Here is a 24,450-nt window from a genome sequence, read left to right as displayed (position 1 = left end):
TCAGTTACGAGGTCGTTGGAGACGCAGCATACCTCATGGCAGTCTGTGTTAGTTGGTATAAAGGTTTATGAGTGTCTGCGTAGTGCTTGTGAAGCTGTTTGCAGTGCTTATAAAGGCCTTTGTGTAGTTCCTATGTAGGACACGTTGTAGAAAGTGTTCAGGCACTTCAGAAAGGGTGTGTCTTCCTTGCAGCAGCTGCTATAGAGACACAGTGGACCGAGCTTCAGCTGGGCGTATGTGATAAACGTCTGTCAACCCTGCATGTCAAAGCCATCGAAAGAAACTCTCCGCACCTAGTCACCCAAGAGGAGAACCTGTCACAGAGACTGATAGGAATGCTGAGTGTTGCCCCCTGGAGTGCGGGCTGATTCATACCTCGGCATCAGCTCCAAGCCAGACGAACGTGTTGGATCAACTCCCGAAAGGTCAGACCCCAACACTGACACGCAAGGATGTGCCAGCCCCTTCCAGTCAGAGCCAGCGGAGCGTTGACACAGCTCCTATCACTCAGTTGCCTCCCCCGCGCAGCTGGAGCTGTGCATTATGGGTACGCTGAGGGAGATAATCATTAGGGGCATTTGGAGAGGCAGAGAGCGGAGAGCCCGGCAGCTGCAGTGTGGTTAACTCCTGTTTTCCTGCTGTCATCTGCTTAAAGAAACCACCTGGCTCCAGGCAGCTACCTGTCCTCATGGCCATGTTTTGTTTCATAACACGGAGGGTGAAGATTTACAGCTATGCCTGCCATGTGCATCCGTCACCACGGTGATGAGAGAGGTTGTGGTGCAGTGGGCCGAGCTGCCCCGCCCCACTGGCTGTGGACTGAAGGTGGAGGTATTGTAGGTGGAGAGTGAGGTGCTTTAATCATGGCGATTTATGCTGAACGGTGAAGAGTGAAAAAAAATACAAGCATATATTGGTGGCTGCCTCAACCACAGTTAATACACTGGCCTTCTCAGAAAGTGTTTGGCTGGCTGGAGACACGCCAGCAATTAACAGGAGCACATATATGGACTGGTCGATGCACTGCATTTTCATTGGCTGACACACTGGTTTAGAAAAGGATTGAAGCATAGCTTGTGGATGAGGCAAAAGAACATGAATGTGTGTTATTCAAGCAGCTGAATTATAAGTTTTAGCCTGCCACACTATGGAAATGTATTTTGGAAACCATCATGCCCCAGATATTTCTTTGCTAATAAAGAACCCATTATTTTGTGTCAGGATTTTGCGAAATGCAGATGTTGCAAGCTGTTTCTATGAAACCTTGGCGCCCTACATTCCTTCCGTGTCTCTGGTTATGAAGATTAAACCACGTCTGAGTCTCACTCCTGCTCAGATTAACACTGAGGCTCACACCATTGTCACACTGTGAGAACCCCACTTCATACTATATACCACTCAGAAAAACAAAAATAGTGTATTTTTCTTTTTTTTGTTGGGGGGGGGGGGGGTGTACTGTAAAAACACTTTCCCCCTCTGCTAAATTAATACGGTTGAACTAAATAGAGATACATTACTTTAAAGTTCTCTTGAGAGCAGAATAAGAAGTTTGGAATGCTAATGGCCATTCAGTTCTTTGAAGCAGCACCAAAGCAAGGGTGAGGTAGTCGTGCCGACCCACCTGCACGTCGGGATGTGTGCGGTCTTTGTTGATGGCATTTGTTCTGCGGGACCTGCCTGCTGCGGGTCGGGCGCACGCAGGTCCTGGCAGATGGCGACGAGCGTGCGGCGGGTCGCTGCCGCAGTGCAATTAACGCCACTTCATTAGGATGCCGCGGGCGTGCGGGGACTCTGACTCGCGGGCGCGGCATGCCAGCTGTCCAACTGCAGGCGTGCTATGCCGGTGCTTTTTCCTCTGCTGCCTTCACCTCTGAGAACTCCTCTGAGCCCCTTCCACCCCCCTTTCTGCCCCCCTGCAACCCCCTGCCCCCCCCACCGGCTGTGACATCATGGCTGTCTCTCCTTCATGCCGGACCCCGTGCTGGGCATTCGTCCTTGAGACCATCCCGGTGGCTGTACCCGAAAGAGGGGGTGAGCGTGACCCTGTTCTCTGGAGTGAGCCATATGTCTGGACGGACTGGCAGAGTCCTCAGGCACTCTGTCCCCTGATGTCAGCCGTCCCCTGTGGCCTGTCCTTCGGAACGCAGCTATCTGCTGTACGGCTTGACTGGATGGGTCCTTCCCTCTGGTTTCTTTGTGGAGTGCGTGCGTGCACTCGTGATGGTTGGTTTGCTCTGTGTGTGATGTTCCAGAGCGGTCTGCCCCAGGGGCAGGGCCCAGTGGAGCATGAGCAGGCGCTCTGGTTTACTGTCAGAACCAGGGAGCCGGTGGTGCAAGTTCCAATTGAGCTCCGGGTTACAAATTAATGGGGAAAGCAAGGCTCTGCTGTCTGTGTGCGTGTATTTGTATGTACGTGTGTGTTTGCGCGCATGTGTCCGTGTGCGTGCAAGGCCCATGGAGTTTATCGTTCTACTTTCCAAGAACTACAAAAGTGAAATTTCTTTGAATCATTGTGTGCCACTGGGATTTAGTGAATATAACTCATTTGCAGAGCTACACTGTTTTTTTTTAAGGTGCATGTTTATGAACAGTTTTGTGTATGTATTACCTTAGGGGAAATTCCTCAGTGTTAATGTTAGATGTACATGACAAAATAGACACGAGTAAATTGTTTAAGAACACAGTGAATCCAGTTTCACTCCTGCCAGGAAAACAGTCACAGTCAGAGATCCTGGGCTCTGTGAATGTCCTCATTTCCACAGGGTCACCCAGCCCAGATCAATGGGTTTGTCACCCTGTGGAGCGAAAGGCAGAGTAGTCGCTCTGTGTCACCTCTCTGTGAGAGTATACCACTCTCTGAGGACACCAGTGTCAGGATTATGAATGGGCCCAATTAACTCAGGAGTGAAACACTTATTGTTCATACTCACAAGTTGTAGAAAAATGTTCTGAAGGATGATGAATGTGTATAAACAGCAGCCCATGGTAGGTTGGTCTTATACTTGTTCCTAATTCCAAGTCTCCGAGATTGGACCTGCGTTATCGCAGTGGCTAATTTTTGACGTGGTTTGAGCTCACCAGCCAAGCCTTGGTTGCAGAACTGCAATATGGGATGATTAACACCGAGGATCAAGTTTTTGGGTTGTCTGTGTGTTTGTCTGTCTCATGAGATTACTGTGTAGCTTTGAGAATGTTTGGACTGGATGCTAATTAATGCATATATAAACATGCCAAATCCTTCCCGCTTCCATCTCACACCTCTGTCTTTGGAGAATGGTGCATGATTGAGATCCCCAACACTGCCATTGTAGTACACTTTTCATATTTTCACTCTGCATTTAAGCATAAAACAGCAGCAGACAGCAGAAATTAGCCACTATCCTCCATCCTTTGGCTTCAGGTTGTCCTGACGTTATGACCCACTCACCTGAATTATTGTCCCCAAGACACCAGATGGTCCCAAGTCCCCCTTTCCCCCAAGTGAAAAATCTCATATTATCACCAGATGTACAGTAAAATATGTATAGATGTATATAGTAGCAGAGTAGAGGTTTTGAAAATCTGTAAATCAGCGGCATTCCGGAGGGATGCCCATGTCCTGGGTCGGAGTTGCTGTCTGGACTCGGGTCTCCCCCCGCTCACTCCACTGTTCCCTACGGAGCCTGAGCATGAGATCAGTGGTCTTGGAGCACCGGGACCCCCGCCGCTCAATCTGCCGCCTCCAGGCCAGACTTGATTTATGAGATCATTAACGCCAGCGATGACTTCATACCTGGGTGACGCCAGAGCGGGGGCCTCTCCTCTCCTGCGTTTTCGGTTAATTTAGTGCCGCTTCCCCCTGCCTCACGTGCACTGCGTTCCAAGGGACAGACGGGGGGAATGGGGGGTGGTAGTGGCTGGGGGGGGTTGGGGTTGAAGGACCCGTGGACAGGACCGACATTGAATGCAAGAACAATCTCACATGCTCTCCTGTGCCGTTGGGGGGAGTTAGCTGCAGCAGCATAAAACTCCCTAAATTGGGATGCACACATGTTCAGAAACGAAGCTCGAAATGCACACAAGGAAGCCACCAGCGTTTGCTCACATAATGGCTGCACATTGAGGTCTTAATAATGAACCTCATTTTCGAAATTAGGAAAGAATTCCTCCGTTCTTAACAGCGCGTTAATGGCGGTTAATGACGCTTTGAAAAATGCTCACTCTCCCACAAGGAAGCTAAAGTAAATATTTGGAGGTCAGATGCGGTGGCCCTTGGGATGTCTCCATTTAAACGGCTTGATTAAACTGGTGTGGAGTGTTTAGGTAAGATGGGGAGCTGTTTATGCTCTGAGCCTTGCACCCGGCCCACTCTCCAACGCTGCCAGTGACATAGGGGGGAGAGAGAGAAAGTGCGTGAGAGAGAATTCCATCCAAAGTGGTTTTGCAATATTAAGCCAGAAACGCGTCTGAAATTGGTCATTTGCAGACGCGAGGTTCTTAAAAGCTGTAATTAGCCGAATCGTTGAGGCCAGGGGGTTTCACGGTGCTAATAGCTGATAACTCACATGGTAATCCGCACGCAGTCTTATGCCTCGTTCTTGGTTCCATTCTGTCCAAAATGCTGAGTGAAGTACTGAGGAGGACCCAGCCTCCTGGGAAGTGGGGATTATTTTCCTGCCTGACTCGTTCAAAACTGGCTGCAGAAGCAAAGCTTAGCTGTGGATGTCATGCTGCATATAATATTTTTTTTTTTTCCTCAGGATTAAAAATTTATACAGTACTTATTAAACTTTCTGAAAGTCGTATTTGCTTTTCCAATGATGCATGCCATTCATAGGTACTTTTAACACATGAATTTGCATTTAGCATGTTTCAGATAGCATTTTCAAGTCATCTCATTGACTGAATAAAGTGAACCATGTGATATCAAGTATAAAATTTGCATTCAGAAGAGTTTTCTTGTCAGGATTGGATCAGTCTGTATGCTTATGTTAATGACAGCACACAAGGAGGGATTTTTTTTTTCTCTGATTTTGGTGACTTGAAATAAGTCTTTTCATTTGCAACGCTATGGCAAGTCATGCACTACACCTGACACCTTCTACAGCTCAGTGTGTTAGCACACACTTCTTCTCCTTCTTATCATTATCTTAACATCAGGATCATTTTTGTTATTATTGTTACTATGACTATTATATAATGACACCAGTGCTGCAGTCAGTGTGGAATTGGAACTGGAACAGGGTGTACAGCTGAGATGATGCTGTTACTCATCCCGCTGTGGAGATGAGCTTGGTCACCACTTCCTCTCTGTAGAAGAGCCCCGCTTGTCTCACCCACTTCTTCCTCTCATGGAGCCTCACTCTGTAGCAGGGGAAGCTGTTAAGTTCTCTGTACTGTCAAAGCTGTGTTGTATCATAGGTTACACCTGTACAGCACTCCTTGTGAGACATACACTGTAGTCATGCCATTGGCTTACGCTGCAGTTGTAAAGGTCATGGTGGTGACGCATGTTCGATGACTATTTTTAAAGCTCTGTCCAAATCACGTTTTTTTAGGACTCGTGGGTTGCTTTCTTGGTGATGTCATGCCATTGTGCAAAGTGAGAGCTTTTAAATTGGGGACCGACTGCCAAAATCACATTGAACAGTCATAAAACATTGGGTTCCTTCGATCGTACTGCAACATATCAGCCAGTGTCTAAAAAGTATTTGCACGCTGGCTGACACAATGTGATAGTCGGCTTGAAAACAGTCACAATGGCCCAGTGACCTGGCTGATTTATAACTTCTTGGTTCATCTTCACGTTTCCATTGTTGTATTGTCCCAGAGAACCCAATAAGGTTTCCCTGATGCGAGTTGTTGCTTGGGTTTTAAGCCTGCACCGCCGACGTGGCGGGACGGGTACGTGTGTGGAAGGAGGAAGGAAGCGTTTGGATGTGTGTGGTCAGAGCGCCGGTCCCCTCCCGTGCAGCTTCCTAGCGGCTTCCTCCAGGCCGTATCCATTACTGGTGGGGCCAGGACGGCAGATCAATGGATCCATTGAGAAGAAGCCGCCGGTGCCAGAGGAAGGTGAGGTAACCTCCCTGGAGTCCCCCCGGCCCATTATTGTGAATTGGCGCGTCTCTCTCTCTCTCACTCTCTCTCTCGCTCCCACCCTCTCCAGGCTGAGAATGGGGCTCTATTTATAGGCCGAAGCCGTCACATCTGGTGTCCCTCCTGCACCTCGGCTCCGACCTTGGTCCGCACGCTCTCTGGAGGATATCGAGGTCAAAGTGGTGACCTTTAACTACCCCCCCCCCCCCCACTTTCTCCCCACTTTCTCCCCACTTTCCCCCACTCATAGATTCATACGCACATACACATTCTCAAAAGTCTATAATAATACTAATATGAGGTTTAGCAGCTTATAAGTTCCCATGTTATGCGGTTTCTTTTCCTCAACCAAACAAAAACCACACAGACTGGCAGTCATTTTTAAAATGCATAACATTTTATGACATATGGCACATTTTGCACTGAGCAGTTTAGGTATTCAAATTTTTCTTTATTTGAGAAATTGAAAGGTTTGTGCGCCTGCTTGTGTCAGTTCATCTTTTTGTTACATTTAGCAAGGGCAGAAGTACATTTGGAGTCCACCATAACTGTTTTGTCTGACAGCTTGTCCTTTTCTTGTATGAAATGGGGACACCTAAAGTTCCTTTGTAGCTTTTACCAGTGCTAATGCATTCACAAGTTATGAACTTACCTGTTCCTTTGACTTTTAATGGTTAACAGGTCAAAGCACTGCACGCTGAAGCACTGCACTGAGGTCAGTTTTAAGTGTTGAGCGAATCATGCTGGCCAAGGAGAGTGTGTGTGGCGGGGTCGTTCAGTGAGTCCCTGATTATACAGGAGCATTTGAAGTATTTCTCCCAGCATCTCTCAAAGCCTTAAAAACAACATTTGCCATGCAACCGTACTCTTTGTAAAAACTTTTGTCTATGTTAACACCTAAACTCTGCAGATGACTAGTTTGTAAAGCTGAAGAGGGTTTTGTGTTCCCATGGTAAAAAAAAAATCCTATCGTAGAAGAATGCTGATAGGATTGAATAAACTATGTCAAAGGTCACTTTCTTTGAAATTTCATTTCCAAACTGATATGAAATGTGTTATTTTTTTCCTTATCATTGACCTTGGGTGTGCACTTTTTTATCTGACTGCCTGCTAACCCAGCATTTATCAAACAGCCCAAAAAAACCCAAATGCTCTATTCTACAGAGATGAATAGATTCATTTTACCCTAATCTATTGCATGCTTTCAATAGAACTGTGAGTGACGTAAACCTGTTCCCGTTTGAAAATGTCAGCTTTTTGTATTCTGAACATTGATAAGGGCTTAGCTCTCTGGGTCTGGCTGGCTATGGCAGCCATGCCAGTTCTCCTGTCAACACTTAAAAACGCAAAAAAGTGGACACGCAATGCTGTAGTGTGAGATCGAGGGAGGGCGTTGGCATGGCTGCCATGTAACAGCAATGTAATGTGGCTGCCATGCAGACACTCACTCTGTATCACTGTTCAGGGATGTGGCAGCCAGGCAAACACTCTCACTCTCTATCACTGTTCAGGGATGTAGCAGCCAGGCAAACACTCTCACTCTCTATCACTGTTCAGGGATGTTGCAGCCAGGCAAACACTCTCACTCTCTATCACTGTTCAGGGATGTGGTAGCAAATCAAGAACTCTCAGTCTGTATCACGGTGTAGGGATGTTGCAGCCATGCAACAACTCTCTGTATCACTGTACAGTACATCACTGCATAGCAACCATGCCGGTGTCCTCACTCTCTGACATTGTACAGGACAGATAGTGCTGTTGGGCATTGGACTTTTGGGGAGGTGGGGGTGTTGGGGGGGGGGGGGGGGGGGGGGGGTGAAATTCATGGGAGCTGATTCACAGTAACTCCCAAAGAGTAAGCACTTAGGCGTGGGGGGGGGGGGGGGGGGGGGCACAGAGCTGCTGCTGTCAGATGTGAATCTCTCCCTCATTCACTATCACCCTGGGCCATCTGAGGGAGATGAGGTTAGAAGACGAGCCCCGGCTGCTCTGTCTGCCAGGCAGGGCTGTTTTTCTGCAGAGTGGCTGTCCCCTGGGTGGGGCTGTCACATATTTTGTCTGATGGGCCATGCAAAAAATACAGCTGTTCATATTTTTATTAACTTGATTTGTCTAGTTACAAGCAATACTCATTCATGGCTTTTCCACCTGCAGCTGGTATTGGTAATCCACGCTAATACAACTGAGCAAAAGATGCTTTGTGTCACATAAATGCTTATTTCCCAGTTTCCCCGTACCATAACAGCTGTGCATTCCACCTGCAGACACCCCTGCGCAGAGAGGAGTGTATATCGTTCTCTCATTTAGGCATCAGTATCCATCTAAAGTCCCGTCAGGGATTGAGTGTCCCCATTCATGTGCAGTGCTCTCCCATCTAGGAATCGGTCTCCTTGCACCGCCCGTTCACAGCACTCTGCAGTCCCACAGCGCTCTTTGAGTGTTTCCCGGGGCTCTGGGGCGGATTGCATGCGAGCGAGGTGCTCAGTCAAATAAAGTAGGCCTCCGTGTCACTTTCCTGGCTCCTGGCAGGCCTCTTCCTCTCCGAAGAATTCCAAGGATGAGAAAAGGCAGGGGAGGATGTGGGTTGTAAACACGGCTTTGTCTCCATGCAGAGCGTTGCCACCACTCTCCTGGTTCTGAAATTCTGTTTATGTAGCAGCTTGCGTCACCATGGCCCTGGTCACTCATACACAGAAACACACAGACAGGTCGTCTCCGGCACACAGGCACAGGCACACACACACACACACACACACACACCGGTGAAGACAAGGCGGGTGTTTGCCTGGGATGCTCTCAGGGTGGGACGCTCGGGGTGCAGTGTGCTCTGGGAGGTATAGGCCACAGCTCTCTATATTTTCCAAAATAGGGAGTGCTTGCAAAATTGCCTCATTTTATCTGCAGGGTTTGAGCATTTTCTTGGCAGAGCGAGCAGTGCTACGGCAAGCCTTGGAAATCGTTCCAAGGGAGACAGCGAAAACAGCAGGAGGACAGAGCAGGGCATTTGAATCAGGTGACTGCGTTACTTTACCAATCCTTCGGCGTCGTTCAGCGAGCTGCTGCAGGGGACATGCTCTGTGTGGTGTGGGTTCTCTCAGCTTATTGGGTGTGGGAATAACCTGCACCTCCCTCCCTCATTCTCCTATGTGTTTTTGCCCAGTGCCGTAGTGCAGTGGAGCATGTAGCCCCACTTTCACCCCGCAGTAGCCAGACTGAGAGAGCATGACTTTCCCCTTCTTTCTCTCCAGGCAGAAGCCCCAGCCTGTTTGGACTGCCTGCTTAATCAGTGCACACACAGCCACTGAGACATGCTAATTCATTAGGGCAGGGCTGCTCAGCCTTAGAGGAACTCGTTATCTGGAAAGTGTGGACAGCAGAGGAGCGTTGTACTGTAGCCTCATAATAACCATCTTTTTTTTAATGTGAAAGACTCCATCGCATTTGAAGTATTTTCAAAAGGCAATGCAGTCAAGGAAGGACTTCCTAGAATAACAGACATTGAAGAACAGAATAGAAAGTCATCGTAATTACGTCAGCTGTTATCAGTAGAGGGCAAATCAATATTTCCACCCAGCTCTGGCATCACTATCTGTTCCGTTGTATTTCCTGCTGTGCGTACATTTCCTTTTATTCCCCAATGTGTACATTCTTATCTGGCAAACAGGAAAAGAGCTACAGTAAGATGGTGTAAATTATTTTGAGCAGACTGCGCCATGCTTTAACATCTCCCTTCATGTAATATTGTCTCGTGGCGACATCTTGTAGATGTCGAGATGCTGAAAGACTTGTGAAAATCGTGATCAGAACATCTGGCAGGAAAGACACAGGGGGCTGTATGGAGAACATCCCATGCTGCTCCAGGCTTGACAGCCCACCAGTCTTATCCCCCCAGTCCTGCACGATGAAATCTACATCTCTCTCTCTTTTTCTCTTTCCTTCTATCTTTCAGTCCCTCCCTTTCTCTCCTCCTGCTCACTCTTCCTCTATCTCTCACTCCCTTTGTCTCTACGTTTCTCACCCATTCTTTCCCTCCCTCTCGCTGTTTCTCCTTTTCTTGCCATCTCCCTCTCTCTTTCTTCTTCACTCTCTCTCTCTTTCTCTCTGTCCAGCATAAATACAGGAGGTGCTTGAGGAAAAGCTGTAAAACATGCACAGAAGTATAAATCAATATCCCACGCTCTGTGTCCGAGGCCTCACATTCTGTGTTCGTGTGTGTGTGTGTGTATGTGTGTATGTGTGTGTGTGTGTGTGTGTGTGTGTGTGTGTGTGTGTGTGTGTGTGGAGGTGTGTGTGTGTCTGTGTGCGTGTGTGTGATGAAAATAAGCTCGCGGGCCAGTGGTGCCAAATGTTTCCGGGATGACGTGATCCATCTGCATTCCTGCTGCTCTCTCTGGGGCAGTGCTGACTGTTCCCTAACCTCTGCCGTCTTAAAGGGACCACGCACACGCTGGAACAAAGCAGAGCTGATTTTGCCCCCCCCCCCCCCCCCCCCCCCCCCCCCCCCATATCCCTCCATCCCAAAAGCCCAACCCCTTGGGGGAACAAGCACACTCTTCATCCCTCCCCACCTCCTCCTCTTCTTCCTCATCTTTAATAGCTTTACTCCTCATCTTTAATTGCTAATTGTGTGTTTGTAAGTTAAACATGCAAAGATTTGAATTAATCACAAATGCACAGATCCAACAGGAATGTCCTGTGCTAATGTGGCTACTCTGTGCTATGTAATATAAATTATTAGGTTTGCTGGGCACATGAGTAGACTGTGTGGCTAAATATCTCTCTTTGTAGTTAATGGCATGTTATTTATCGCTCTTAACATAGTGATTAGTGGTATTGTAATAATGATTGTTAGGCACTGTATGTGAGCAAAAGTAATTACTGTTTTATGCTCATAAATGATCATTGTTATTCAGCTTGATGGTCATTCATTGTGTTACTGACTGTACTACTGCATTTGAAGTGCAAGTGGCTTTGGATATGAGCTGCTGCCAAATAAATGATTAAAGAAATGATGGCAGTAATAGTAGATAAAGACTATAGCATGTGTGCTGCTTGTGTTAAGTTCTGCGATATTGTTGAAAATCCACAGCAGGCTGATTGGTGCAGTTACGGCAAATGACTTGAACCCCTCAGGGTCCAAATTAAATGGCAGAACACACTCGAATGTAGTTTAAGTGATAAGGTGGAAGCTCTGTGTTGCATCGCCTGAAAACATTCTAGCATTTCTCATATGAAAGCAGTTAATGTGTACTATCTATATATATTGTACTATAAATCAACTTAGTTGCTCAGGGAGAAAGTTTTTACTTGGAATCAGAAGTCTGCGGTAGTAACACAAAGGCCGAAGCCAATTCCACACTCAGATTTACGGTGTCAGAAAAGGGGTCTTATAACAAGTTAATCTCACCCCATAAACAGTTTGTTGTGGGGTGTTCTGAGAACGCTGGAGGGGGGACGGAGAGGGGAGAGACATTACAGAAGAGCGGAGAGCCGGGAGCAATTTCGAGACATGGAAGAGGAACCTTGTTCCACGGCCAGCGTCTGAAAGATGATCGCACATCCCCGCTCTCTCTCTCGCAGCGAACTGGAAATAGAAGGACATCTGCAGAGGTTGAGCGCTGCACGCCCCGGCATCCTCTCTCTCTCTCTGTCGGTGTTGCTCCCTGTGCCGTTACCCGGGTGACGCAAACATGGTTATCATTCCATCTTAAAAATGGAGCTGAGAATCTCCCGGACAGCGGAACCACGGGAGTTAGCTGTGAGGAGTTGGTGGGTGGGGGGGTGGGGGGGTGAGTAGCGATTGCCATCTCTGGCTCTCTGCTCTGCGCTCGCCCCATCTCTCTAACATGATAACAAGACTAAACAGAATAGCTGGCATGCATCTTTCCTGCGTGCCTTTCCAACACAACAGTAGCAAGAGGAGGAGAAAAACACTGCCCCGTAACGAGGTGCGCTTCTTTCCTGGCCTCCTCCCAGGCCATTCTCCTCATTGCTTTATTGGAAGTGGTTTCATCATGAAGGAATACAGCGTGGGAGGTGCATTTTTGGTTTCATTTAGCCTCTGCTGTCATGTTTACCGGCATTCTGACAAATTTCCATTGGCCGTACACTGCGATCAGATTAGAGACGTGCCTCTTCCGCTAGATACTTGTTTTCTTACTTACTACCAAAAAACAAAAGTGGGAAACCTGTGTGAACACCAGTGTATAGAAAAGGTCTGTTTTTCTGGCAAGAGAAAGTCATGTGACATTTCCATCCCTTTGTATGTAACGACTCATGGTCATCCAGGCAGCTGTATGTTGTTTTGAATTTTTGAAAAGCCATTTGAATATCCCTGTATTTTAGCTGTTCAGTAAACACATATGCAGCCTTTTTACACACTGGGGAAGTATGGTGTAGCGTGTTGCTGGCAGGACTCTCTACAGCCCCTTTAGTCTCGGAAAACTCTCACAATACCAAAACCAAAAACGCTGTCTCTCTCCTGCTTGGCTTTTCTCTGCCCTCTTAGAGAGAACGTCATTGCCCCCCCAGACCCCCCTAACCCGCCCATGACGCAGCCCCTGTGTTCATTTCCTGATAAAGATTTTCCATTCCGACCAGGCTAAATTTGGGTTCCCTCCTCGGTCCAAGGCCCCTGTGTGAAGAATGCAGATTTTGTCATCATTTCAAGTATTCCCGATAGTGTCTTCATTCGCCCTGATCCTCGGCCCACGAAGAAATGTAGTTTACTCCTCCAGAAGTCCACCTCCATCCCTCATCCTCTGAACCTCTCCCCCTGGCTGCCAGCCCTATCCCACCCAGCATTCCATACTGGGTAATGAACTATCCACTCAGATTGCCTAATCTTTACTCTCTGGTTGTGTCTGTACTTCACTGCATCTTGCTTGGCTCTCCCAGGTGTGTAAGTTACAGCAGGTAAGACACATTTGGTTCTGCACTCCTGTAAATGATATAGTACTGTTATACTAGAGAATGGCACAGGTTTTCCATAGGATGTTTAATTTAAATAGAAGTTGACCAGATGTCCTGATAAAATCTTGACAGATCCAATTCATGAGCATCTTCCGATGCAGTTCATCCTGATTATTATTATTTTTTGGTTTCACAAATTCAGAGTTGTTCAGAGTGTTTACCAGACAGCAAGTGAGTTTAGACTCACTTGCTGTCTGGTAAGGGTGGCGTGTCCATTCTGGGAAATCAGACTTCCAGTGTAGTTTATTTGTTTATTTATTATGCGCAGTCCGTACCTCAGTGATCAAGATGCTACTGCTGAACTCATGAATATCTGTCACAACCCAGGGCTGCATTCATACCGCTATAGAAATGGTGACATGAAACTCATCTCCCACTTTTTACCCAGACTCAACAATCATGAGCAGAACAGTAGCCATAGCAACCAGGTGTTTTGTAAGAATTGGTTCAAGTTAACTCCAATGTTTACCATATGGAAATATACTGCATTACTTGTTATATTAACGATACACCAGACGGTGTTGTGCACACAACAGTAATTTAATGAATTATTGATGATACCCATATGGTTTTAATCTCTTTTTGTCCTTTAGAGGACCTCGTACTGTAAGCCTTTAAATTCCCTAAAGTTTGTCTTTGATTCATTGAGCAAATAAAAGGTGAAGTTGCCAAATGTTACCTCAGATGGATGACTGTTTGAACCCCACCCTCCCCTTTTTTACGTGTCCCAGTTTTTGCCATTTCAATGTCCTCACTCCATTACACACTGACCTCACAGGAATGTTTAGCAATTTTTTCTCATTTTCGGCAGGATCCAGGATATTTGCTGTGCAAGCCGTGATACGCGCTTCTTGAAATTTTCTCATCACAGGATGTGCTGCATTTTCCTTTTCACCTTCAGCTGACTTCATGGCATGTGATTAGGTTGCCCTTAATGTGCGAGCGTGCCAGCTTTCACGCTTGGCTGGTTTTTGCCAGTGGTGGCAATTTAGCCATTCATTCATCCTCTGTTGTAGGCCTTTTTCAAATTCCTGTCTTTCACATCAAAAGTCGTATGCACCAAGCTCATAATAAAATTGATTGAATAAAAAGCCATTCAGCTAACATGGTGCTCCATCGCCTTTATTGCTTGAAGCCCAGAAGCAACGCATTTCCTCCCTGTTGTGTAACCCATCTGGTGACTCCTTTCCTGTTGAACAGCAGCAGAATGACATCATCATTTTCTCAGGGCCACTTATTCACAATGGAGAGTTGAACAAAAACCCCTCCCTGACTGTTAATCTCCTGAGCTACAGCACCATCGAGGCACATTTCATCTGTTCATCTTTCCCTTTTTCACCATCTCGAGTGCTGCTCTTCACCAGTGGTTAGTGGATGTTTTCTCAAGTCTGTTTGCTTTGCAGGGACTGATGGGCAGTCTTGACTGTAGGCAGTCAGTGGCAGAGAAGTGGTCAGGGTCCCAAGGCCCTTCCTTCCTGGCTGTGGCCTGGATGTGCTCAGTGCTCAGATATGTACACAGGAAAAGGCCTGTCTGATTAAGGCAGGATAAGGAACAGAGGCAGCGGCAGGTTGCGCGGTAGATTCGCATTCCCAACGTTTGATGAAAGAGCACAAAGAGCGCATACCTTGGAGACAGAGATGCTCCGCTGCTGTTCCGCTCCATTTGCGGGGAAGGGTGCCTGTGGGCTGGGCTCAGCTGGCTTCCCCTAACCCCCCTTCACACATTGCATTACCCCTGCGTTTGGAGGGGGTGTGTGGGAGGGGGTGCAGTTAAGGTTCGCCTCATCTCTACATCAGACAGCTGCCCCAGTTCCAGGGGACCCATCTCTGTCCTTGCCACGGGCACCCTGTGTGGTGCTTTTGTCTGAAAATGCCAAATTAAACAAAGTGATGTCTTTTCTAAATTGGATTGCGGGGATGTTCACCCTCCGGCAGTTTATGAATATTATAATGTGGTATTTGTACCGGACACAATGCCCTGGTGAGCGACAGTGGCAATTAAAGGTGTGGGTATGCGTAAAAAATGCATTTGCGCTTGTGCCCTTTGATGGATCTGCAGCAGATGGTGATTTAAAGCATCTTTGTCCCCAAGAGCCAAATACGTCCGTTTAATTTGATTCCCGGGCGTTTCTTGATTGGCACCACATGGTATGATGTCAATCCCAACAGCAATTATCTGGAAGGAATTTGGTTTAATATTAATACGTTGTGGACATTTTGAGTTTGCAGTAGTGTGATGCATATGATGTAAGCACTGCGGAATGCTTGGAGGCAGATGGCCAGTCGCCGACCAATGACAGCTTTCGGAGATGATGTCATGTACCTAGAAAGCGGTTCACAGTTCACGCGGCCTCCCCTTATCAGCCATGCTTCGGGCCTGACATCACACCTGGTGACAGCCATGCTCTAAACTGAGATAGCGAATTCAGGCCAAGTAATCTGAGGCAGTGAGCAATTAGCATGATTGGCACGCGTTAAACATTACTCATTAGAGTTAAAAGCCTGTGTGAGCGGATCATGATTGTTTGGGAAAATGAGAGACACCAAGGTAACAAAATAAAAGTCTACCTGCAATTATGGTCCATTTATGCTTATCTCAGCCAAGCACTAGGTGGTCACCCAGTATACATAAGGTTGGACAAACAAGGCAGGCCTGACACATCTGCTTAAGCTAGGCCACAGATGAATGCTCGAAAGGTAAAGGGATATGGAAAATGACTCTTCGGTGCAGGGCGAGTGGCGTAAGCAGTATGATGTGTCTCTTATCTCTTGCCCTGTGCTCCACGTCATTGCAGGGAGAGATAACCTAGATATTCCTGGTGTTCCTGGGCAGGGCGATTGGCTCTCGCTTACAGCTCCGCTGCCTTCCTGATGCCGCGCCCCTACCAGCACACCCCTCCAGAGATTTAGGACAATGTAGAGCAGCACCCCGTGTAGGAAGCTGTATTCATAAATCTGCATTACTGCCACCTTAAGTGTAATATGGTTACTTTCACAATGGAATGTTCAGGTTACAGCTCAGCAGAAATGAAAGTTAGTACACTTAACGCTAAACTGCAACTGAGTCTCGACAATGTATTCGTGTGATTTATAAGGTCCTTTTAAGGTAAGGTAAGCACTTGTAAAGTATTTGTTCCTCTTGTTAGATGGTGTTTTACATATATCCCCAGTGATTTCTAGGATAAAATGAGTTCAGTTTGACTATGCATGTATATTTTGGTTTTGGAAGGTTCATTACATTATTTTTATTTCTCTGTCACACTAGACAGAATTCAGGAAGTGACACAGTTTGAAATGAGGCTGTTATAATAGTTTTCCTTTGTGCTTCCTTTTAGGCTTACTTTGCTGACTAGTCCAAAGTAATTGGCATACGTTTTACATGTTCCACTGACCATGGTCATGGCAGCGTGACGCAGACATGACTCAATGATTGGAGGTAATGATGTGATGCATTTTGACTGTACAGAGGACTCTTTTCCTGTATGAACTGTCCCTCCCACTTCCCCCTCCACCAGCGTAACTGTCGGTTATGGAGATGTCATGGTTTCCTCTGCCTGAGTGAAAGGGGTGGTGAGTTCCCGGGCAGTCAAGGTTTACTGGCCATGCAAAAGTAAAACACTGTGAAAACTGACTGTGTTTTTCCCCAGTCCTCAGCAGAGATCCTCCACTCTTCTGGGTAGGGAACACAACTCAGGAAGCTCTGCAGACTTGGACATTGTGACCTTGACAGCATGTCTCCCACATCTCAGTGAGCAGCAAATAGACCCTGCTCCATAAGTGTGGAAAAGTGCTAAATGTTTGCGGCATGGGTTACCTGGTGCTGTGCATTGACATAAAAATGTAAGGCTTTAAGCTCTAGTAACTGTTGCTTCCAAAATGCCTGTTGTGCACCTGATAGTTACACCAAATAACTTTATCCCTGGCTCTGCACTGCTTTGGAGTGTGTTATATTCCTTTGGGGGTCGGGTGGGGGGAGGATGGGTGATGGCAAAACATATTTACACCTCTCTAGATATCATGTTGCCTTGTCAGTGTCAGAACTCTGAATAGTAATGATACTCAAGACATTTTTTTTCTCCCCTTTTAATAAACACTGCATTGTACTACCAGATGTAGCTAGCTAAGACAGCAACAGACATTTGGAAAATGAACCAACAGACAAACAAAACCATGTGCAAGTATTTACCTACTTTTTATGTGTGCCGTTATGTGTTATCACAGTTTTGGCAATTTTCAAAAATTCTGTGAAATTGGACATAAAAGGATGAAAAATAAAATGTTGGACCAAAAGAATGCTAGCAGTGGCATAGCCAATGTGAATTCCCTAGAATTTCCCATGAACCCCAGTGCTCTGTCCAACATCATCATTCCGTTGACATCATTTCTTTGATTTAGCGAGTGCTGTCACTGAGCCTGTTTTTCCTAAACCCGTCATTTAAAGATGAACATTAGCAGGGCTGTGTTAAAACCCCCCAGGTGTATGACATTCTGAGTATGGTACTTCACAGGAAAACAGCACAAAAGAAACCAAGCAGTCTCACTTTGACTGGCATTGGGTAGAAGAAAGTAGCAGAGAAAACAAACCCAATGGCAGAATCTGATACAGTAGTGTCATTAGTGTTAACTGTAGTCTGCCTGTTCATGGGTAGGGTTACTGAGCAGAATGTCATATAACCATAGTTTATATGCTCAAATATCAAGTCGAAAAGACACTTCAAATAGACTACTGTTTAGTGCTTGCCCTCTCTGAGGCATTAGTTAACACAAAGGCTGGATGGATGACAGACATATGTGCTGCCAACAATCTGTTTATTGAATTGCTTTTTAAAAAAAAATACCAGCAAAAGGATAGGATTCCCCTCCTATAAAAACATGCAGTGGCATCATAGTTTCGGTTGTAATCTCTGTGGTTACTATTCTTTTGTCTGTTGGCTGATCTAAATGTCCTGCAGCACGGTGAAATATCTCCACAGGGGTAAACATATTGACTTGCTGGCCACTCATGTCGCTGTGGTTTCTCTTTTCTGATCGTTACTGATATGTGTGACCATTGTAACCATTTTTGTAAAACTATTCACTGGTCAAATGAGGCTATGTCATGTAATGCCAAGCTCAGTCATGTCAAGTTCAAACAGTATGTGGAATGTTATGAGTAATACCTATGATCTGTGATTAGTCTGAATGGTATACTCCTCATGCAAATACACGCCTGACCACACATTAATAGCCCATTATTGCATGGCTGTTAACCAGTCGGAATCCAAGGTTTACCAAACCCTTTGTTTAACATGGACTTACAAATGAACGCTGAGAAAATTTGATTTGAGGAGATCCCTCCCACGCCCTGTTAAACTGGTTTTCCCAAACAGAGAATGTGAATGAACGTTACTCTGCTACTGGTTTCCAGAGAGAGAGAGGGAGAAAGAGAAAGAGAGGGAGAGAGAGCAAAATCGTAACATATGTGAAAGAGAGAAAGGTGGGAGAGAGAGGGAGTACACCCTAGTCCTCTTGCGAATTACAGATGTACCCTTACAGACAGCTCTGTCTCCACCTCACCCCTATTATTCTACACAGAGTGCGGTTTTCGGGATGTCCTTTCAAATAGACTTTAGCAGTGATCTTCCCCGCTTCCCCACGATTGGAACCGAACAGTTTTAATTATCGCAAACGATGCAGGCGCGGGCCCTCTGGTCCACACCTGTCGGGTGCAGTCAGGCGGAACTGGAGCTGTCTCATACAGTAGGTGACACATTTCATGTGTGACCAGTGAGTCACAGCAGAAAGGAGAAAATCCTTGGCAGCAGCTTAACTTCCTGCTGATGACATCCTATGAATTCTCGTGCAAATTTGTGTGTGTGTGTGTGTGCGCGCATGTGCGTGTGGTTGATGAATCATTTTGACGAACCGAGAAAAAAAAAAGTATGATGAAATGACATGTATGATGAATCCACGTCTAGAATATCGTCCATAATATCATTGTACACATTGTCTGATGTCCAGAGAGGTAAAATTTGCTCAAAACCATGTTGTTCATAAACCTGTCATTTGAGAGCAAAGAGTTCATACTTTAGGACAGAATATACTTCAGTGATGGGTCCATTATTGTAAACTGCCGATCTGCTGCAGACCACACCTGAACCACTACTGTTTAATGACATTACATGTGTCCCTCACAATGACTTGCGCTGGCTTTGCCAAGGTTACAGTGTAGTAATATATAGTCTCAGGATGTATTTTACAGAGCAAAGGTCCTTGCCTGCTTCACCTCTGTAACGGTTTTGTGTCATGCTATAGTAGTATATGGTTTTATTTTATTTTTCCTTTACATGCTGTAAAATTATTTTATTTTGGGGAGTCAGTCAGTGAGAGAGGAACTGCTGTTTCTTTGGCCAAATAGTCACTGTCAGAAAAGTTTTGACGTTTTAAAGCTTTATTTAAATAATAGAGTTACAGTATGAAGAACTTAATGGGTTTTTGTGTTTTATGTGCTAACATGTATATTATACAAAAATATGTGCTGCGAGCCTTATAAACTTTATGAACTTTATGTAGAAAGTACACGTGTATATGTAGCCATGTGTAAACATAAACCGATTTAGTTTTGTAATTCTGTTTTGTGTTAAGCTTTTGACGAAAGAGCGAAAAGCTTTGTATTTGAGTGTCAAAAATGACAAAAAAGGGAGAACGCTAGTATTTTCATCTCTAATTTGCATGAATTTTAAATAGCTCATCTTGCGTGTGAAGCACCATTTGGATGCAGCTGTCTCACAGCCATGTCCGTTTGTATGTTAATCTGATCCATGCATTTCGCTTGTACCCGCGCCTGTGTTAGCTGCTCCTAGGGGGGGGGGTTGCGATTGTTCAGTGATGGCACTCTCTCAGCGGGCACCCAATCAGCTCCCTAACAGGAGGACTACATCATGCCCCTGGCACTTCAGCTGTGGATCGTTGCAAGTGTTACCTCACTGATGCGATTACATATTAATTGCTTGTTACTGATACCCTGGCAACAAGGCCTGTCAACATGGGGGCACTGCCTTCCCCCCCCCCCCCCCCCCCCCCCCCAGCCGTTCTCCACGTCTTATCTCCCGTCTTTTCACCCGCTGCTCTTTAACGGAGCCGTAAATTTCGCGAGCGGCGTTGCTTTCTCCTGATATCATGACAGAGGATCTGGCGGTGTCAGGTGCCATGTCCTTTCAGGGCCTGGTCCTCGTCCTCTGGAGGCACAGCCCCCCGGTCCCTGCCCACTATCTCACCGTGTGGAGAATGCACCCACCCAACGCCTGCTGACCAGTGATGGGAGGGGGGTTCTTGAACCATATGATGGGTAGACCCGCAGGGCGCTGTCAATCACCTGCTGGTTTGAACCCATCAAAAGACTTTTCCTTCTGCAGTAAAACACTTTGATTGGTTCCCACCTCGAAGTCGCAGGTAAGACGTGTTAGCTCCACATATTTTTTTGTGGTTCATGGACCGGCACTCTCCTATCATGGCTGTTGACATCCCAGCAGTATGGCAGCAGGGTTCCCTGCCTTTCCATCTGGTGTGTGGTGGAGATGGTTCACCCCCTGACCTCTCACCCCTCACCGTGAACACCATCCTGAGCATTTCCCTGACAAATCAGCTGCGTTTGCCTGATGGAGAGGGAGAGGGGGATGGGATTAGGCAGAAGTCAGCATATGGTGCCTTTTGTGAGCTGTGTTTCCATTAGTCTTGATCAGTTTATAGCAGTTGCAACCAGGAGGTAAATGTACACCTACCACCTAAGGTATACGGGAGCGTAACCAAACCATGTGCAGCCAAAGAATGCCAACTAAAAATGAATCTGGGAGGCGGTGAGCAAACAAAACACCAAATGGAAAAAAAAAATTATCTTAGCAATTGAAAACTATGTAAGAAATGGATGAATTATGCCAGAACAGCGTGTGCATTACGAGGCTGAACAGTTACAGTTAAAATCAGTTTGCCTGAGGGGTATGCAGGTGACGTAGTACCTCATTTCTGGAGCTGGTGTTCGTCTGAATGGGGCTGATTTATTTAGGAGACCTCTGCAGTGCACGCGTGAGGGCCCAGCTATAATCACTCTGACTCGTGTATCTGGCTTGACTGTTCACCTCACGGACCACTCTGCTGCTTTATATCTCTGTAGACAGCTGAATTTATGTGTGGTGGGGTGCTCTTCTAGTGTGGGGTTGGGGGGGGTTGGAGGGGGCGATTGTTTGCAAGGTGACTCCTCCTGTATACTGAGAGAGGCCTTCTGGTGAGGCCGCGGTGTGCAGACTCCTCTTGACTCCGCTTGCTGTGCCGGTTCGCGGGCCTCATTCACGCTGAATGACCACAGAAAGCCTTTGCTTGAGCTTTGACCTCCTGGTGTCCGCGGGGTGTGCTCTGCCGTCTTTGGAAAAACAAGAAAAGGAAACAAGCATGGCAGAAAATGATCTGTCCCGATGGGGATGGGAGTGTTTGGCCTCCCTGCTCAGATGCAGGGTTATCGGTTTCCCCCCTGGCTCTGTCACCCATGTGCTCACCCTCTAAGCCAGCTTGTTTGCTTAATTCCTCGAAGAGGACACGGGGAAGCGGAGCTCCTGTGCTCATGCGGCTTTGTCTTGCTGTGTTTAGTCATGTGGCAAGTTTACTGGCAACGGCTGCGCGCGGTGATTGTCGTTTATTTGTACACAAGAGGGGGGCAGGCCTGCAGCTGCCATCCCAGGAATAGAGGCTGACCGGAGGAGTGACGTCCACACCTATTTAGGGCTCTGATGACATACCCCTGTGCTAAACAAATAAAAAAAACAAACATGCAAAGCTGCCCACGTAAGCTTCTAACTAACCACAGAATTCTGGCCCCTGGGGTGCTGGCCCACACTCCTCCTCTCAGGGGGCTTAGGGTGGACTGTTCATGCCTCACAAAAAGTCTGGGCTGAATCCATGAAGAACACTGCTTGAATGTTTAAGCCTCTTCAGAGAACAGCAGCCTGAAGCACAAGAGACACAATTCAGCTCAATGGCCAGCAGGAGGCGCCGGCTCCAGCTTCACCATATTTGTCATATTTCATCATATTTTCTGGTGGTTGCTTGTAATTGAAGGCTTATGAACTCGCAGGGGAAATGTTTACTGCACTGGAACGAGGGCCTTTTTGTGTACCCGTGTGACCCATTTTCTCTTTTTCAAGCAGCACGTAGCGCAAAGTCGGAACTGCTAATTTTATCAAAGCAGTAATTCAGAAACTCGTGACTGCTGAGGGGGTGAGGTTGACATCCCACCTCGCTGCTGTGTTAAAGAGAGGTTTTGTTTATTTTTCATATGCATTGTTGTTTGTTACGCTCTGAAATTCACATGCATAAACTGTCAAAACACTTCTCCACTGAAAAAGGCTACTGTACACTACCCCACCTTGAGGGAATATTAAACACCTTGCCTGGCTTTCTGACACGGGCGCCATTTTGTCCAACCGAACAGAGACTGTGAATGAGTGTAATGAATCCGAAGCACTCACAGAGCAATCAGAAGTGAGTTTGGCCTTGCCTGGGGTTCATCTGTGTTTTAATTCACCACCGACAATGGGGTGCTTTGTGGCCGTAGCGCTCCCCGTTCCTGCATGTTTACCATTCCGTAGTAAAGTGCCGCGGCTGTGTGACTTTCTGCCGCTCCGGGGTCACTCCCGCCCCCTCGGTGAGAATGTGCCGATTCTTAGTCCTCCTGCCGGGGTGGCCTACACTTACAGAGCCGTCCTGAACTGAGGTCTTTCAGGCCAGAGACCCTGTGAGAAATGACGTTCCCCCCCCCCTCTCCCCACGCTAAATCCTCACACCAGCACCAGTAGATATAACGGTGTTGAGGTCTGTTCTGACTCTTCAGGAGAAAGGTTTTTCAGACAGGATTATTTTGCAGTGTGTCATTTCTGCTGTGTTTTTTTTTTTTTTTGAGAGAGGGGGGTACTGGGAGCCTGGCGTGGTGAGTGCTGATGGGTTAATTGTTTGTGAGGGGTGTCTGAGTGATTAGGGAGGCTGTCTCTCACCGTCTGAAGGAGAGACTCGCTGCCTTCCCCTGGACAACAGAGGTCACGTGGCCTTGCAGAAAGAAGAATGACACAAAGAGGCAGAAGTCTGGCAGGGTGACAGACGCAACCCGTGACAGCTGAATCCCCCAAATGACGTGTCCCTGTTAGAGGACAGGGTCCCCTCTTAAAGCCAAAAATAAGGAGGGAGTCAGGGTTCATGTCATTGGAAGCATGTTGAAACAGAAATCACTTTTTTTATAATTTACTTGTGGTATCTCAATTTAAAAATAAGTTGGTTTTGAAGCAATACTTTTCAGTGTTCAGTAGTGCTTATGTCATCTCCAGGCAAAGGGAGCCTGGTGGCCAGCTGCATATTCCCAGCTCTCGATCTCGGAAACAATAACCGAAAAAAGGGTAAAAATCTGTAAACAACGCAGAAGCCCAGGCAAAATCCTTCGCCGACCCTCCTTGAGCCAGCGAGCGCAGGAACCTTCCCCGCCACTTCTGCCGCGAGCCTGCGAGTAGGCCCCTAAGGTGGCCGCATATTTGTGTGGTGAGTAAGGAATGCGGTTACATGCCTTACACATTAGCTACGACTGATCCCTGGCTCTGCGAGGCAGGAGCACAGTCCGCGCTCACGGCAAGTGAGCTCATTCACTCGCTGAGCACTGGGGCCGAGCAGAGCTCCACCGCGAAGGGGGGGGAGAACGAGAGAGAGGGAGAGAGAGAGGGGAGGAGACAGCGAGCGAGCAAGCAAGGGAGAGAGAGAGAGGGAGGGAGGAGTGTGAGCAAGCAAGAGAGAGAGACAGAGAGAGTGGTGCCTGCTGACAACAATAGGGATCTGCACTTCCAGCCGGAGACACAGAGCGAGACACACACACACGGAGGGATCAGGCTTGCTTGCAGCGGGCGGCCACTGAAGCTCAGAGCCCTTTCCTCTGGGAGGTCACTTTGTTTCTGTCCTTCCTACAGCACTGTCAGTGCTCACTTGCCCCACACGTAACATTTTTTTTCTGTGGGCTTTTTTTTCCGGGAAGATTTGGGTTTCGCACAGTTTTGCCTTTTTTTTTTTTTTGGAGTGTTGCGGGTTAGAGGAGCGTGATTTTTGTTTCGCCCTGTGGAGTGGGGCGTGGGGGTTGTTTCGGGACTTGCGCTCGGCCCAGATGCCGGTGGACATGGTCATCGCCCCCCCGGAGGAGAGCTTCTGGCAGGAAATGCACGAGAGTGAGATGAAGCTGAAGATCCGTGTACGGAGGATGAAGGAGGGACGCGAGCTCAGAGGTGCGTATCCCCCCACCACCACCTCCCTCCACCTGCAGGGGGCGCCCGGGGGTTTGGGGGGGTGTCAGGACCAGGCGAGGGGGTTGAACAGTGTACCGTCTAGAGTAGGGCTCACTCACTG

At 47.2% G+C, this 24,450-nt stretch overlaps 1 protein-coding gene across 2 annotated transcripts in view; it reads left to right on the top strand.

Annotated features, from left to right (window-relative positions):
- The window catches only part of LOC118787772 (dual specificity protein phosphatase 8-like), a 54,469-nt gene that overhangs the window by 17,091 nt on the left and 12,928 nt on the right, over positions 1–24,450 (top strand). The window contains exon 1 of one of the 2 annotated variants that reach the window (XM_036543443.1): positions 23,821–24,329. The exons of the other annotated variant lie outside the window; for it this stretch is intronic. Coding sequence (XP_036399336.1) covers positions 24,212–24,329 — 118 coding nt within the window. The 5' untranslated portion in view covers positions 23,821–24,211. Of the gene's footprint in view, positions 1–23,820; positions 24,330–24,450 lie in introns of those variants that run through there. 2 annotated transcript variants of the gene reach the window in all.

Source organism: Megalops cyprinoides, chromosome 13 (genome assembly GCF_013368585.1).
Source record: "Megalops cyprinoides isolate fMegCyp1 chromosome 13, fMegCyp1.pri, whole genome shotgun sequence".
In the NCBI taxonomy this organism is placed as follows: domain Eukaryota; kingdom Metazoa; phylum Chordata; class Actinopteri; order Elopiformes; family Megalopidae; genus Megalops; species Megalops cyprinoides.
Note: the sequence above shows the minus strand (reverse complement) of the source record. Positions and strands in the feature narration are given on the sequence as shown.